The sequence below is a fragment of the Moschus berezovskii genome, chromosome 1 (assembly GCF_049115385.1).
Source record: "Moschus berezovskii isolate FMDL1 chromosome 1, NW_MosBer_1.0, whole genome shotgun sequence".
Taxonomy (NCBI): Eukaryota; Metazoa; Chordata; class Mammalia; order Artiodactyla; family Moschidae; genus Moschus; species Moschus berezovskii.
The window spans coordinates 21,385,277-21,400,494 of record NC_142460.1 but is presented as its reverse complement, the minus strand read 5'-3'; the positions used below and the strand labels follow the sequence as shown (position 1 = coordinate 21,400,494).

The 15,218-nt window shown below is 50.3% G+C and overlaps 1 protein-coding gene across 3 annotated transcripts in view; it reads right to left on the bottom strand.

Moving 5' to 3' along the window:
- URB1 (URB1 ribosome biogenesis factor) overlaps positions 1-15,218 on the bottom strand; it is a 77,489-nt gene that overhangs the window by 43,451 nt on the left and 18,820 nt on the right. For all 3 annotated transcript variants that reach the window (XM_088835832.1, XM_088835834.1, XM_088835839.1), the window contains exons 8-14: positions 13,205-13,329; positions 8,643-8,838; positions 6,736-6,873; positions 3,839-4,012; positions 3,010-3,139; positions 2,228-2,344; positions 810-922 (exon numbers count right to left, since the gene is read on the bottom strand). In XM_088835832.1, coding sequence (XP_088691958.1) covers positions 810-922; positions 2,228-2,344; positions 3,010-3,139; positions 3,839-4,012; positions 6,736-6,873; positions 8,643-8,838; positions 13,205-13,329 — 993 coding nt within the window. The remainder of the gene's footprint in view (positions 1-809; positions 923-2,227; positions 2,345-3,009; positions 3,140-3,838; positions 4,013-6,735; positions 6,874-8,642; positions 8,839-13,204; positions 13,330-15,218) is intronic.

The following is a 15,218-nucleotide window of genomic DNA, read 5'->3' as shown; positions in this document are numbered from 1 at the left end:
GGCACGGAGTTCTGAATAAGAACTGTTCTCAGCTGTGACACTGGTGAGCCTCAGAGAGGACTTAGGGGAACACAGAGCCCCCAGTACCACAGCGTTCTGCACCTCCCAGGAAGTTTCACCTCCAGTCATGCCAACGTGCATTTCCACACTAACGCTTCCTTACAAGAGCTCATGAAGACCTGAGTCATTAAAACAAGTCATCTGAGCTGCTAAGATACACCCTTATTGACAGCGCTTAATCTGACCTGGTCATTTTCCCTCCCTGAACAGGGTGACATAGCGTCCTGTATTTAAGTACAGGGATAAACGTCTCGTGCATCCTGAGCTCCCTTCACTGGTCAACATTATGTTCTCCAGGAAGGCCTAGGAGATACTATCACAGACGCAGGGGACAGCATCTTTTCTCCGCCAGCCTCAGCCTCTCCTGGCTCGGTGTCTATCTCCAGCTCTGTCCTGAGTCAATAAGGATGAAGGCAAAAGAGAAGAAATGTACTTTGTTTCTTTCCAAAAAGGTTTTAAAAGGACCAGAAAAATGTAAAACTCCTGTTAGAAAAACACAAAAACTTGCAGTATGCAGCAACGATGCCTTTTCAGTAAGGACAGCTAAGCACGTTCGTTTGCAGAGTAAAGAGACTCCTGGCTCACAAATCCAGACCAGGCCTCTGTGCCGAGGTTTCACTCTAAGAGGAGAACCACGGATGTCCTCCTCTGGAACTGGATGTCCGGGTTCTGATCCAGCTAGAAATTCCCAGACAGCCGCCCAGCCTGCAGGGGAACTAAGGCTGCAGGGTGGGCTCTTGGCCTCTTACCTGGGCCTTTAACCACAGAAACTTGCTGGCAGGCAGCTCCAGGGCCACCTTGAGAATGTGGTGCTGCAGAAGCGGGGGCACCTCCTCCCGTAGGCCCTCCTCTGAGATGACCCCTGCAGGTGGACAAGAGGAAAACAGACAAGAAGTCAGGGGGAGGGGGAGGCCTGGCTACTGATGCCTTGGCCACGAGGATTGGACGAGGAACTGTTGGTGGAAACAGGCGGAAGGGCATGCGGCCTGGCCCACCCTGTGCCCATTCTCCTGCCCACACGCCTCAAATCCCCCTGACCTGCGGTCACCCCAAACCTTCCACTCAAGAGCTGGGATGCCGCAGGGCCCAGGAAGCCCTTCCCTGCGCTCGGCCACACTGACCACCCCTGACAGCTGGCAGCCCCCCAGCACGTGGCCCTCCATACAGTCTCCTGTCAGTGTGACCCCTGGTGGGGGACACGGGCCCTGCTCCCGGGACAGCGAGCCTTTTATCACAGCCTGTGGCCACCAGTACCCGAGGCATCATTTCTGGGTTAACCCTTTACTTGGGGGGGGACGTGGTGAGTAAACATCCAGTGGCCACGTTCTAGCAAATCTCATCTTCTCACGGCAAGAGAACTTTCTGCCTTCAAACCATCAAAAACTTAACTTAGCTTTTTGAATAGGACTATTTCAATAGCTTAGATAAATTCCAAGACTAATTACATGTGCAAGTCTTCCTCCATCGGCCCAGTCATGAAGAATCAGTTTTAGTAGACAAACTTTTCCATCAAGGAAACTTGGTCGAACAAGCATGATGTTACTCTACAAGATGTGGTTAGAAGCTGAGTCAAATCTGAGTAACTATGTCAGAAGCATGTGTGCACAAACGGGACCTCCTTCTCAGGGGCTCTCATTTCCGCACCCCTCTTACTTTGAATAGAAGATTTAGGATCAACATCCCATAATCTCATCTATATGGCTTCCCAGGTGGCACTAGTGGTAAACAACCCACTTGCCAATGCAGGAGACATAAGAGACGTGGGTTCGATCCCTGGGCTGGGGAGATCCCCTGGAGGAGGCCATGGTAACCCACTCCAGTGTTCTTGCCTAAAGAATCCCATGGACAGAGGAGCCTGGCGGGCTACAGCCCATGGGGTTGCAAAGAGTCGGACACAACTGAAGCGACTGAGCACGCAATCTCATCTACGGATCACCCCTGGCAGACAGCTCAGCCTGGCTGGCTTCTCCCTTCTCTCTCCTGCTGCTGTTAAGTGTCCATCCGATATTTCTGTAAAGAAGCCGGCACTGATGCGGATGCAAACAACCAGGTCAGTGGATCACACAAGCCGGCCAAACCGCCCACCAGGCTTCCAAGTCCTCTCCCCTGGGGACCCGGTTTACCGGGCAGGCCCAGCGGAGGGCACCTGCCATCGCTCAGGACGCACCTTTCAGGAGCTTGCTGAAGTCAAAGTTGTACTGCATGACCACGTGCGGGACCACCTTCTGGTAGAGGCAGATGACCTGGAGCAGCACAGCTTTCAGAAGAATGGTTTCTGCATCATCTGAATCAGAATTAAACAGTGTGAATCAGGAAACACCCTCGTTCTCTGTCCTCGATCAGTAAGCAATCCCATCACAGTCAACTGCACGCGGAACACCGAGGCTGCAGACAGAGGTCCGCGGAGCGGAGGGAGTCAACGTGGTAAGGAAGTCAAATTGCTCAAAAAGGCTGGGTCTAAACCCTCACTTCACCGCTGTGACTCTGGCTCTGTGCTTCAGGGTCCTCGTTTGAACAAGGGGGACACACAGCAGGGCCTACCCCCCCACAGAGCCGAGAGAAGGTTAAACACAACAGAGACACAAGACACAAACCACCACGCCTCGCCAATGCCAAGGTCTGAGGCAACGCATCTTACCACCCGGGGGTTATGTTCTACCTGCAGAACAAAAGAGTGTCCTATGCCTGCCTCCACCCTCCACCCACCGAAAGGCCAGAGAGCACAGCATCTATCGTGCAAGAGTTGAGAGAGAGGGGCATGGTGCTGGCATAACGCTTGGGTACATTTCTAACAGATGTTAAAACTCAAAGTACGATGCCAGGCTCCTCCTCCTCACTAAGCCAAAAAGGACACAGGATTCCTTCAGAGTCAGAGAGGCCTTCACAAGCTCCTTGGGAGAGGAGGCTCCCAGTCTGCCTGGGCCAGCAGTGTCTGCAAACAGCCCTCACCGCTCTCGGGAGCCACGCAGGGAGTAGCGGTCCTGCTGGCCTTTTTCTTTCCTTTCTCGTCATCCTGTTCTGAATCCTGCTTCCCAAGAGACTGCCAGACCCAGATGATGGCATTCAGGTCTGGTAAAATCTGAAAGGAAATAAACAAACAAAAAATCAGTCACATTGAGAGGAAGAGAAACAGACTGATCCCACTGATGATGAGAAGCAAAGAACAGGGGAGAGGGGCCAGCACACACAAGTGTGTAAGAGAGAGACCCTGGCCTCTGGGAGCTCTGTTTTGGGGTGTAAGTCCCCGAACTGAGCCTGGTAAGGGTCTGGTGAACACACAAGTGCACGCTCAATCACTCAGTTTGTGTCTGACTCTTTGCGACCCCACAGACTGTCGTCCGCCAGGCTCCTCCATCCATCGGATGAAAACACAAGTATTGATCATTAAAAGACACCCCTAAAGACTCACTCACCAGAGCCAGACGATGGTAACTAAGCAATTCACCCTTAGGACCGGCTGGGGGCACCCTGCCCAGCAAGCCCGTGGATGGCTCTTCTGGGCCGTCAGCCAGGCCACGGATGCCCAGCCTCCCTGCTCATCAGACCAAGCCCGAGGAGGAGGGAGCAGGCTGCCCATCACTGCGGCCCCAGACTGGCTTGTGTGCAGCAGCAGGGAGGGGAGCGAAGCAGTGCCACGGCTCCTGAGGAGACCAGAGGTCCCAGGAGCGCCCCCCCCGCCACTTCCCTTCACTGCCCCCCACCCTCTGCACACCCGAGCGCATCTCTCCCAGCTGCTGTGCCACCTGGAAGGAGAGGCCATGCCTGGCTCTCGGCCTACCTTGCTCAGAGCTTCTCTGAAGAGCCGCACGAAGTCTTCCATCATGGCGGATGTGTAGACACCCGACTCCCGCCAGGCCTCTTTATTCAGGCAGTGCTCGATGGTCTTTACGGCTCTCTTCAAAATGACGGCAACGAGGGACAAAGCTGTGTGCTTCACGGATACGCTGTCCAACTGGGAAGAAAACAAAGAGTTGAGTCCACAAACGTCTTCAGATGGCCCTGGTGGGTCCAGAGCACCTGGGCCTTTCCTGGGGGCTCGCTGGCCTCTGCCCACTTGACCTCCTGCAGACCTGACCTCAGCAGATGCCGGGAGGCTGGTTACTAAAGGAGAGGAGTCTGATGGTTATTCCTAATTTTTACTCCACTGTCTGTTTTTGGTAAGTCTTCTCTGACAACCGCCGGGCTCACACGGATAATTGGCATCAACGCAGCCGAGGCCCCACCAGGACCCGACCAGCCCCTGGAAAAGCACTTCTCATCAGATGCACAGATGATAAGCAAAGGTACCAGGCACCTGGGTCTAAACAGCCTCCTCTAAGCTCGCCGCAGCCCCCACCCCAGGCCTCCCACATCCGGCCTCTCTGCTTGGATTCGGATGGCAGCCAGGAGGACCTTCAGCACCCTTACTCGCTGCGGAGACTAAGGTTCAAGAGCCTGTGCCATCACCACCAAGGCGGAAGGCGAGGCCGCTGGTGATGGCGGTGTGCCCCTGGGCCAGCAGGAGTGAGGACATCTCCTGGGCACTGGGGAGACACGTTCTATCGCAGGCCCAGGCCAGCCCACTGCCATCAGCCCCAGGGGACCCCCAAGGACAGAGAAGCCCAGGGAGCACCCGCTCAGATACTGTAGCTTAAGAGTCAAGTAGAATTAACAAGGTTTTCTGATGGACCTTCAGTCTAATAACACCCCAGGCCCCCAGAATTCCAATCAGCTGGTTTCTCATTTTATACGGACATTGTAAACTCAAGAAGGGCTACATTAAATGCTCTGAACCAATAACCACTCCCATCCCGGCATCATTTCAAAGGCAGGACCGAAACGAGTGCTCAATGTGTATATCCGCCGACTTGGAGCACGAAGCTTGGCCAATAGCCTGAGGCCTTATCTCCAAACAGCCTTCTAATTTCCCATTTGTAAAACAAGCTCACTCTTTTCTTTCTGGTTCTAAAATCTATGCTATTAAAATTTTATAAATAAAATTATAATTAATAGAAGGAAAATGTCATTCGACAACCCACACACAGATTCCTAACTCCACCCTGGAGACACATCTGTCACTGGTGTCACTCATGTGACAGCTGGGAAAGGGCCACGGCCGGGGAGACAGAGCCTCAGCTTCCCCTTCGCTGGCCCTGGGCCTGCACAGGAGGACGGTGGTCTCGGGAGGAGAAGAGGATGTGTCCTCTACCCCAGCCCGAGGCCGCCCCATGCGGGGCATGAACACCCCCAGGGGTACAACTCCTCTGTCCTGGGAGTGAGACAGCCTTTGACATCCCAGGCCGCCGGGGACAGACCGGGGTCGGCTCAAAGCGGAGAGGAAATGCAGCCAGCCATCACATTCCACCCACAAGAGGCAGCATCAGACATCCCCCTCTGAACGTGACTTTCTTGCAAGTCTCTTGGGATAAACTATTTTGTGCCTCACAATGCAGATGGGCAAGCTAGCTGGGTCCTAACTCTGGTTCTTGGATTTGGCCAGCAGAGCAAACAAGCCATCCTGCCAGGTCCCACCCAGGCCTCTTCTGTCCACTCCGTAGGCCTTACCGCTCACTCTCAGCACCATCCCTGGATGGGAGCAAAAAACACTCTTATCCCACAGTACAACCCAAGGAGTTGGGGCCACTTTACAGCAAATGTCCCGTGGACACTGGGTCCAACCCACACTCTGCAACCCACCGCGGCGGACCCTGGTCTTCTGTGCTCACACCCCAACCAGCCTGCCTGAAACACGGGGACTCCACCCACTCCGAGGAAGCCTCAAGCCCTGAACCGCTCTGAACACCTGGCCTCTGCCAGGTGGGTCTTGAAGCAACCCGAGTTTATGAGGGGCTGGCAGGACCCAGAACCCATGTGTGCATGTGTGTGTGTTAATTTGCTTCAGTCATGTCTGACTGTGTGCGACCCTATGGACCATACCCAGCCTGGCTCCTCTGTCCTTGGGGATTCTTCAGGCATGATACTGGAGTGGGTTGCCATGCCCTCCTCCAGAAGATCTTCTCGACCCAGGGATTGAACCTGAGTCTACTTATGGTCTCCAAAATTAGCAGGCAGGTTCTTTACCACTAGTGCCACCTGGGAAGCCCAGGATCCATGTGTTAGCAACTCATGGCAGGTGTGGCTACGGCCATGATTCTACAGTGACCAAGGCATGGGTCCCTCACAATGTGGCTTCTGCTGGAACTTGGGACACAGAATCTAAGGATCAAGTTTTTCCACGAACACGTCCTCCCCAAACTCCTGCAATAGCTGGTCCTCAAAGTCAATGTTCCCCAGGAAAGTTAGCACTATTCATTTAAAGCTCAGAAGCAAGGATTTGCTAGGCAAATGTCAGGCCCACTCTGTCCAAAGATCCTCAAATAATGAGACTTCAATGCGTGACACTGGGCTGCAACTGAGCACACGTCCCCTCCTCTGATTCCACCCCCTGCTTCCCCCGCCCCCGCATCAACAAAGGCCCAGAGCCACACAGGATCCTGCAGCCCTAGCTTAGTGCTAGAGAAAGGCAGGTATGTGCCTTGGGCCCCAGGGCCCCGTCCCCAGGTGAGGGGACACATGGAAAACCTCGGAAGCGCTGACAAAAGACGACCCAATACACGTAGGCCAGTATTCTCAGCAGAGTGGCCGGCATGGCCAGGGGGCTGAGCGGGAGGGTCGGGAGGCAGCGTCCCTACTCACGTTCAGTGCCTGCGTGAACATGATCTTGTTGCACACTAGGGGCACGGTGGTCACCATCACCATGGCCAGGAGCCGAGGCAGCGGGATGAACTCTCGGGTCTGAAACGCCCGGGAGATGTCCGGCTGGGCAGCGTAGATCTGGGAAAGGGACGACAGAGAAGTTGACTTTCAAACCTGAGTCTAACGGGAGGCGCCCAAGAGTGAAGCCGCTCTGGGGGAAACAACGACAGTACCAAAGGTCCAAGGCTCGCCACAAGGAACAGGGTCTGGGATATCAACCCCCAATTCCACTGGGTAGAGACCAGGCAGGTGATAAGACTATTACTGGGGGCAGTGACCATCAAAGCAGAGTTTGACTGCTGGTCTGGGGAGCCTGTTAAAACCTCTGACGGCAAACAAGTCACAATGGGACGACTTACTCCCCAGTTAAGGGACTTGGCAAATTATGTTGGCTTTTTAGCACTTCCTGACAACCCTTTGCGGCAGGGATATTTTATATCAAGATAAAACATATTTACAGATGACAACACTGGACCTCAATGAGGGGAGGTTCCCTCGGACTACAAGGCTAGAGGCAGACTCTAGCCTTGAGACTAGGGAGTCCTAGAGACTGCAGGACTACCATCCAATCCTGCAATGGTCATGCACCTGCCCCTCCCCGTCCCACCCCAGAGAGCGGCCAGGGCAGCTCCCAACAGGGGTGGTGGCCATGGTGATACCATCACCAAAGTTGGGGGCAGAGTGCCTCCTTGTCCCCAACACACGGGGAGACCGCACACACAGGCGCTCAAGAAAAATAAGGGACTAAGCTTGTTTTGCAGATAACCCATTGCCCGAGTCAAGGCGCAGGAAAATAATGCCAGGTGTGCTACCACCACGTGCTCAGTCACTCAGTCGTGTCCGACTCTGCAACCCCATAAACTATAGCCCGCCAGGCTCCTCTGTCCATGGGATTCTCCAGGCAAGAATACTGGAGTGGGTTGCCATTTCCTTCTCCAGGGGATCTTCCCAACCCCGGGATCAAACCTGAGTTTCCTGGGTCTCCTGCATTGGCAGGTGGGTTCTTTACCCACTGAGCCTCCGGGGAGCCCCACGTTACCATGAGGCAGACCACGAGGCTGAGAGAAGGGCGACGGTGAATGGAAGGACCTGTGGCAGGCACTTCCACTGGTGAACGAGGGGAGGCTGACACCCATGATCAGATGGAGATTCATTCACATCCACGAGACAGGCCACCAAGACACAGCTCATTTCAAGTTCTTCTAAGAGCTTGAAATAGCAATCTTTAAATAGACGTGCTCCTTGGCTTGCATTTCACGGTCAGGCATTTTGCTAATTCTAGCCCAACTGTGGCTAAACTCATCGAGATCACACTCGAAATCTGGATGAAGAAAATTAAATTGGCTTAACAGATTCAGCAGCATAAACCTCAGAATGCAGCCCAGTGAAAAGTAAAATGTCCTTAGAAGAAAAAGACACTGAATTTTAACATCATCTAGGACTGATGCTGAAGCTTAACGCTCCAATACTTTGGCCACCTGATGCGAAGAGCCAACTCACTGGAAAAGACCCCGATGCTGGGAAGGATTGAGGGCAAGAGGAAAAGGGGAACAACAGAGGATGAGATGGTTGGATGGCATCACGGACTCAATGGACATGAGTTTGAGCAAACTCGGGGAGATAGTGAAGGACAGGGAAGCCTGGTGTGCTGCAGTCCATGGGGTCGCAGAGTCAGACACAACTGAGCAACAGAACAACAACAAAAATATGCCGGAAGAACGGCTGAAAGAAGTTTCTCATCCTGCAGTTTATCAGGATGTCAGCCAGCCTCCCATCCTCTCCATCCCAACTTCTCACACTTCACTCATGACCCCACAAGGCAGACTTCGAAATGCAGTGGTCATCACCTTGTTTAGCAGTCTGATATTATTTGACCAAGTGGACTTCACCCTTGGCAGAAAGGAAAACGTCACTTCCTTGAAGTACTTGTTCAGTAGGTCCGGGCACACTTTCAGAATATTCACCACCAGTTCAGCGACCAGCTCGTCGTCCGCTGCGGTTTTCAAACCCAGCAGGAAGTGCAGGAGAGTCAGGTTTCCTCCTCTGTCACAGAAAGACAGAAGAGAGAGGGGTGAGTAGGGGGTTTTCACAACATACTGAGCACTCAGGATGACAGGACAGGTCCTCAGAACCCGCGAGTAAACACAGCGTTTTACGATGTGATGCAGTGATGGGCAAATTTCACTTCTGGTCAGTTTTCCTCACAGCATAGAGTGAGATGGTCTCATGGTCCGTGGGGTTCCTGCTCTCCACCAAAGGGCCTGAACTTCACTCCTCTACTTCTTCAGCCTGCAGGATGTCCCCCACCAGGGATCAAATCCATGCCCCCTATGTTGGAAGCACAGAGTCTTAACCACTGGACCACCATGGAATTCTCACTCCCCTAATTTTGAATAGCTAAAAAAAAGTCTCTCCTTTGTCCTGTTTCCCACCTCTCCTTCCCTCCCTCAAGTTCAACTGACTTTCAAAGAAAAGGAAGAAACCCTTTCTCTCTGAACCCACAGCATAAAAGCAATTTTAAAATTTCCTTTTGCGATTTTACTGGCCTCTTTCCTCCAACTACAGGCTTTCTTGATAGTTCAGATGGTAAAGAATCCACCTGCAATGCAGGAGATCCCGGTTCAATCCTGGGTTGGGAAGATGCCCTGGAGAAGGGATAGGCTACTCATTCCAGTATTCTTGGGCTTCCCTTATGGGTCAGCTGGTAAAGGATCAGCCTGCAATGCGGAAGACCTGGGTTCAATCCCTGGGTTAGGAAGATCCCCTGGAGAAGGGAAAGGCTACCCACTCCAGTATTCTGGCCTGGAGAATTCCACGGACTGGATAGTCCATGCAGTCACAAAGAGTCAGCCACTACTGAGTGACCTTCTCTTTCATTTCCTCCAACTACACATGAAAAAGCACATATACGAAGACACATGTGCACATTAAGTAAAAAATACAGAGGCATGCATTTTCCTTTAAAAAGATGACATGGGGCATCCCTGGTGGTTCAGTGGTAAAGAATCCGTCGGCCAATGCAGGGGACATGGGTTCGATCCCTGGTCTGGGAAGTTCCCAAGTGCCATGGAGCAACTAAGCCCATGTACCACAACTGCAGAGCCTGCGCGCCCTAGAGCCCATGCTCCGCAGAAGAGAGGCCACTGCGATGCGAAGCCCTCACTCCGCAACTAGAGAAAGCCTGTGTACAGCAACAAAGACTCAGCACAGCCAAAAATACAATCAATCAATCAATAAAATTACAAACAAAAATAAAGTTTTAAAAATAAAAAGATGACACTTTTTCCCCATGAAGTGCTCATGAAATGCCACAGTCCAAAGTGCCATAAAATTATTTCTAGAACGCAGCCAGGTGGCACAGAGTCCTTCTACAGGTCTTCTGCTTCCTCTGTTTCTAGCTTATTTCAAATTCCTACACCCTCACTTAGCAGCCAAAAGAAGCTAGTATGGGGTGGCAGAATCTATTGTATGAAAACAGTTGAAACTTGTCTTAAAGTGGGCAGTTTTCAAAGATATGCTACTGCTGCTGCTGCTAAGTCACTTCAGTCGTGTCCGACTCTGTGTGACCCCATAGACGGAAGCCCACCAGGCTCCCCCGTCCCTGGGATTCTCCAGGCAAGAACACTGGAGTGGGTTGCCATTTCCTTCTCCAATGTGTGAAAGGGAAAATGAAGTCACTCAGTTGTGTCCGACCCTTAGCGACCCCATGGACTGCAGCCTACCAGGCTCCTCCGTCCATGGGATTTTCTAGGCAAGAGTACTGGAGTGGCTTGCCATTGCCTTCTCCCTAAGATTATAAAAATAGGAAAACTTACAGACTTAAAACCTGCACAAACCTGGGCACCTAGCCCAGGATCTATGCAGTTAAATGGGTTTTATCTCCAGAAATATTTTTGTATCAAGTTTGTCCCTGGAAGTCATAATATCCAGGAAAAAACTCAAAATTGGCCTCACTGGCGTGTCATGTTGATGGCTTGTGGGACCATCGGTTTTGGAGCCCCTTAAAAACTCACCAAAACTAAAATGCAATATGATACTTTATAGATAATAAAGATTTTTCAAAATTTGAATTAAAGAGTAATTTTGATCAGAAAGCTATCCTTTAAAAAGCTTAACATCCTTAGTAGCAAAATTTCATGAGCAAAACACACTTTGTGCTTTCAAATGCACAGAATGTTAAATTTGCAAAGCATGCCAAAAACATGGCACACACACACAATTTTAATCAACAATGTAATAAAATGAACAACATTTACAGAATTTGCAGTATGTGCTAGATACTGGTCTAAGCAGTTACCACACGCTCTCTGAGGTGGACGCTAATTATATCTCTCTCTTTTTTATTTTTTAAACAGATGAGGCAATATTGGCAAAGAAGAGCAACAACCTGCTGAGGTCTCTGAGGCACTCCAGAAACTTTTCTCTGAACTTCCACAGCAAGGCTCAGCAAGCTCTGGCCCGCCACCTGCCTTTGTCAATAAAGCTTTATTGGAACACGGTTACACCCACTTGTTAATTTGTGTCGTGGCTGCTTGGGTACCACAATGGCAGGGTTGAGTGGCCACAGCAGGGGCAGCATAGCACACTGAGCCTGACATACTTAACTACCTGGACCTTTACAGGAAAAGTTGGCCAACCCTGGCCTATGCTAAATGCCTCCCTATGTGCACTGTCCTAGGCTCTGGAGATTCAAAACAGACTAGCCAGGACCTCTTTGGTGGTCCAGCGGTTAAGAATCGACCTGTCAACGCAGGGGACGTGGGTTCGATCCCTGGTCCAGGAAGGTCCCACATGCCGTGGAGCAACTGAGTCCGTGCACCACAGCTACCGAGGTTCTCGTACTTGAGCCCAAACTCTTCTACAACAAGAAGCCCACACACCACAGCCTGAGACAGCCCTCATGCAGCAACCCAGACCCAGCACAGCCGAACAGGAAACAGAAACAGAAACAGATTGGCCTCTGTCCTCACCAATTCTTGCCTATCAGATAATGAATGAGCAAACAAACATGGAAAGTGGTGATAAGTCGCCATCAGAAGCAAGAGCCAGGCAAAAGGACAGCGAGAGTGGAAGGCCTATCTTCGTGAACAGTTGCCAGGGAAGGCCTCTCTGACGTGGTGACATCTGCATGGAGACCAGCAGGACACAAGGGAGCTTGACGACCACTGGGAAGCCAGGCATTCCAATTTTCTCAAAGCTTGCCATTAACACCCTACAAACAAAACGCCTTCCCCTCTCCTAAGCACAAGTATTTGCCTTTGGCCCATGGCTGAAAAATTTTACATAAACCACTGCTTATTTAAACAGACCCACGACCACAAGTTGATTCAATATGCTCATGGAATGATCATCTACTTTATGGGTCTCCTTCACAGGAAAAAGGCATTTTTCAGCATGCTTATATTAGACTATAAAAATCTGCTCTTACATCTCAGCAAGAAAACAAGTTTTCTCTCACTGATGACAGAAAAGCTACAGTATCACCAAAACAAAGTTAAAAGATTTAGAAATGACATGGCAAGTAAATACATAATAACTACAGAATCTAAACAAGTTCAAAGCCACAAACAGGGAGAAAAATTCTCACTAGGTTAATCCCATTATGAGGGAATCAGTCATTGCCTGACTGGTGGAAACCAAAGCAAACCAATTCTATTCTTCTAATAAAATGTCAAGGAGATAAAACTAAGGGTCACCCATGATGACCAGAAAACATGTCCAATATTTTTACCATCAAATGGGAAAAAAGCAGATTGACGAATGATATATCTAACAGTAGGGCATTTTGGTTTAAAAATTAACACAGATGTGTATTATAGGTTTTTGTCTCTAAATAGAATATCCAAAAGAACATAATTGAAACCATTAGCTGTGGACTTCATGTTTCCTTACTCATGAAATGCTGTCATAATGGTGTGATATGAAATAAAAGGCAAGAAAACTTTGAAAGCCTGACTCACTAGCAGCCGGCTCTGGGGAGAGGGGGATTGTGTGGCCGTTAAGAGTGTGCACTGGGAACCAAGAACTCCCAGGTTCCAACCTGAGCTCCGCCACTTACAGGGTGAGTGACCTGACCTCTGTGGGCCCCTTTCCCTCATCTGCAAAACTGGGGTAACAACGGTAGCCACCAAGCACTGCGGGGAGGCCCCCGGGAGGGCCCCTTATCTCCGGATTTATTCTCAGACTCATCTGGTGCACTGTCCCCAAGTGGACTCCGCCCTGAGTGCCCGCAACGAACAGGAACCGTCTGAGTCCTGTTCCAAGTTCATCCCAAAATGAGTCAGGTAACATCTAAAATGCTAGTTCTAAGCCCTTACACTTCCATCACTTGATAGATCCCCACGGGAAGTCATGGATGTGATGGCCTCTGAGAACTCACACTCAGGATGCACACAGGCTCCAGCCTTACCTGCCGAAGGTACCAAGAGATGCGTCGTAAAAATTAATCCCATGCTTGAGTGAACAGCATAGATCCATCAGGAAGTTATGAACAAGCTCCCGCACCATGGTCTTCCCTGCGTCTTCAGCAGAAGTCTATGAGAGTTTCAAAGACACTCAATGACCATCCAAGCTTCACAAGCCTTACTAACAACTACAGGGTAAAAACTGGACAATAGCACATGCCTCATATTAATAGCAACTCAGAAAACATTTTAAATTAAACACTTGGTAGAACTGTGGTGCTAGAGAAGACTCTTGAGAGTCCCTCGTACAGCAAGGAGATCAAACCAGTCAATCCTAAAGGAAATCAACGCTGAATATTCATTGGAAGGACTGATGTTCAAGCTCCAATACTTTAGCCACCTGATGCGAAGAGCCGACTCACTGAAAAGACCCTGATGCTGGGAAAGACTGAAGGCAAAAGAAGAAGGGGACGACAGAGGATGAGATGGTTGGATGGCATCACTGACTCAATGGACATGAATCTGAGCAAACTCCGGGAGATAGTGGAGGACAGAGGAACCTGGCATGCTGTGGTCCATGAGGTCACAAAGAGTCGGACATGAGTTAGCGACTGAACAACAGCAATGATAACTCAAAAACAAAACTGCACAAAAAAGAGAAATACCAATCAAAACTTAGAAGTGCTCTGATATGTGGGATCTGAACAAGATAAATAAAACAATAATAATTTTTTAAAAAACCTCACAGAGAGCAGACTGATAGCTGTCAGATATGGGGGTCGAGGGACTGGGGAGAATGGGTCAACTGTGGGTTTTTTGTTTGTTTGTTAGTTTTTCAGTTTAAATAAACTGAATTAAAATTTTCCTTTTTAAAGTTGAACAAACAGGGTGCTGCTGGAAAGACGAGAAACTACACATAACTTGAGACTTTCTGTCGTCTCTGACTCCGAGCACTTTACAGTAGCTCTTAGTGCAGCCCCCTGAGCCTGGCCGGGGAGACAGGATTGCATCCTTTCGATGAAGGAGCAAGCTGTGGATGAGACGCTGAGGTCAGCACCGAGACGGGAAGTACAGAGCAGGTCAGTCTTGGGACCCCTAGTAGCAAAGGCTCTCTGTTTACAGCACAGGCTTTATTTTTCCTAAGTTTGTTCTTGCTTTTGCATTGTGATACTGTGGCAGAAGACAGAAACGTTTGGTTGTTGCCCTGTTCCTGGCACAGAGCTCCTAAAACCCTTGCAATTTTCTGAGTGATGGGGGCGAGCAGAACGTCTCACATGGAGATCCTGAATCCCTCAGAATCTCCTAGGCAACAGGAACATCTTTCATTCTAACAAGGCAAATCTTAACCGGCCCCAGGAGAGGTTCAGGATGGAGTCTGGACACCAGACTACCAGTAACGAGAGCATTGCTTAACGCCCCGATTCTCCGTGTCCTCGCCGATGCAACAGAACCACTCAGGACTGCCCGGTGGTCCTGCGGTTAGGACTCTGCACTGTCACTGCCGGGGTGCAGGTTCAATCCCTGGTCAGGGAATGGAGACCCCATAAACCACACAGTGCAGCCAGAAAGCAAAAACAAAACTCTGGAGAGGGGCAAGTTTAAACCTCATTTTCAAACAAGCTTCTGAATGACTTAGTTTCTCTTGCTCTTTTGAATAAAATTCCACAATTGGGAGTGTTCTTATGAAGCCCCCGGGGCTTCCTGGTTATGGAACATACAAAATACGTGCAGAACAAGGACACAGGCAAGTCATGGAGATACAAAGGAGGACAACAGTGGGCTCTGGAGAGGTTAACTACTGTAGAGTTAACAGGAAGTCTGAGCCTTCACTACTCTGGCCAAGTCCATGTTCAGAAACACCCTGAGAAAAATCAAAATAAGGAGAATCCAAAGGTACGGGGGCCTTAGGTCCTCATGAGAGGGACTCTTCTTACCTAGTACTTGTTGCTTCCCAGGGGGTGCTAGTGGTAAAGAACCCACCTGCCAACGCAGGAGAGGCAAGGGATGGGGGTTTGATTC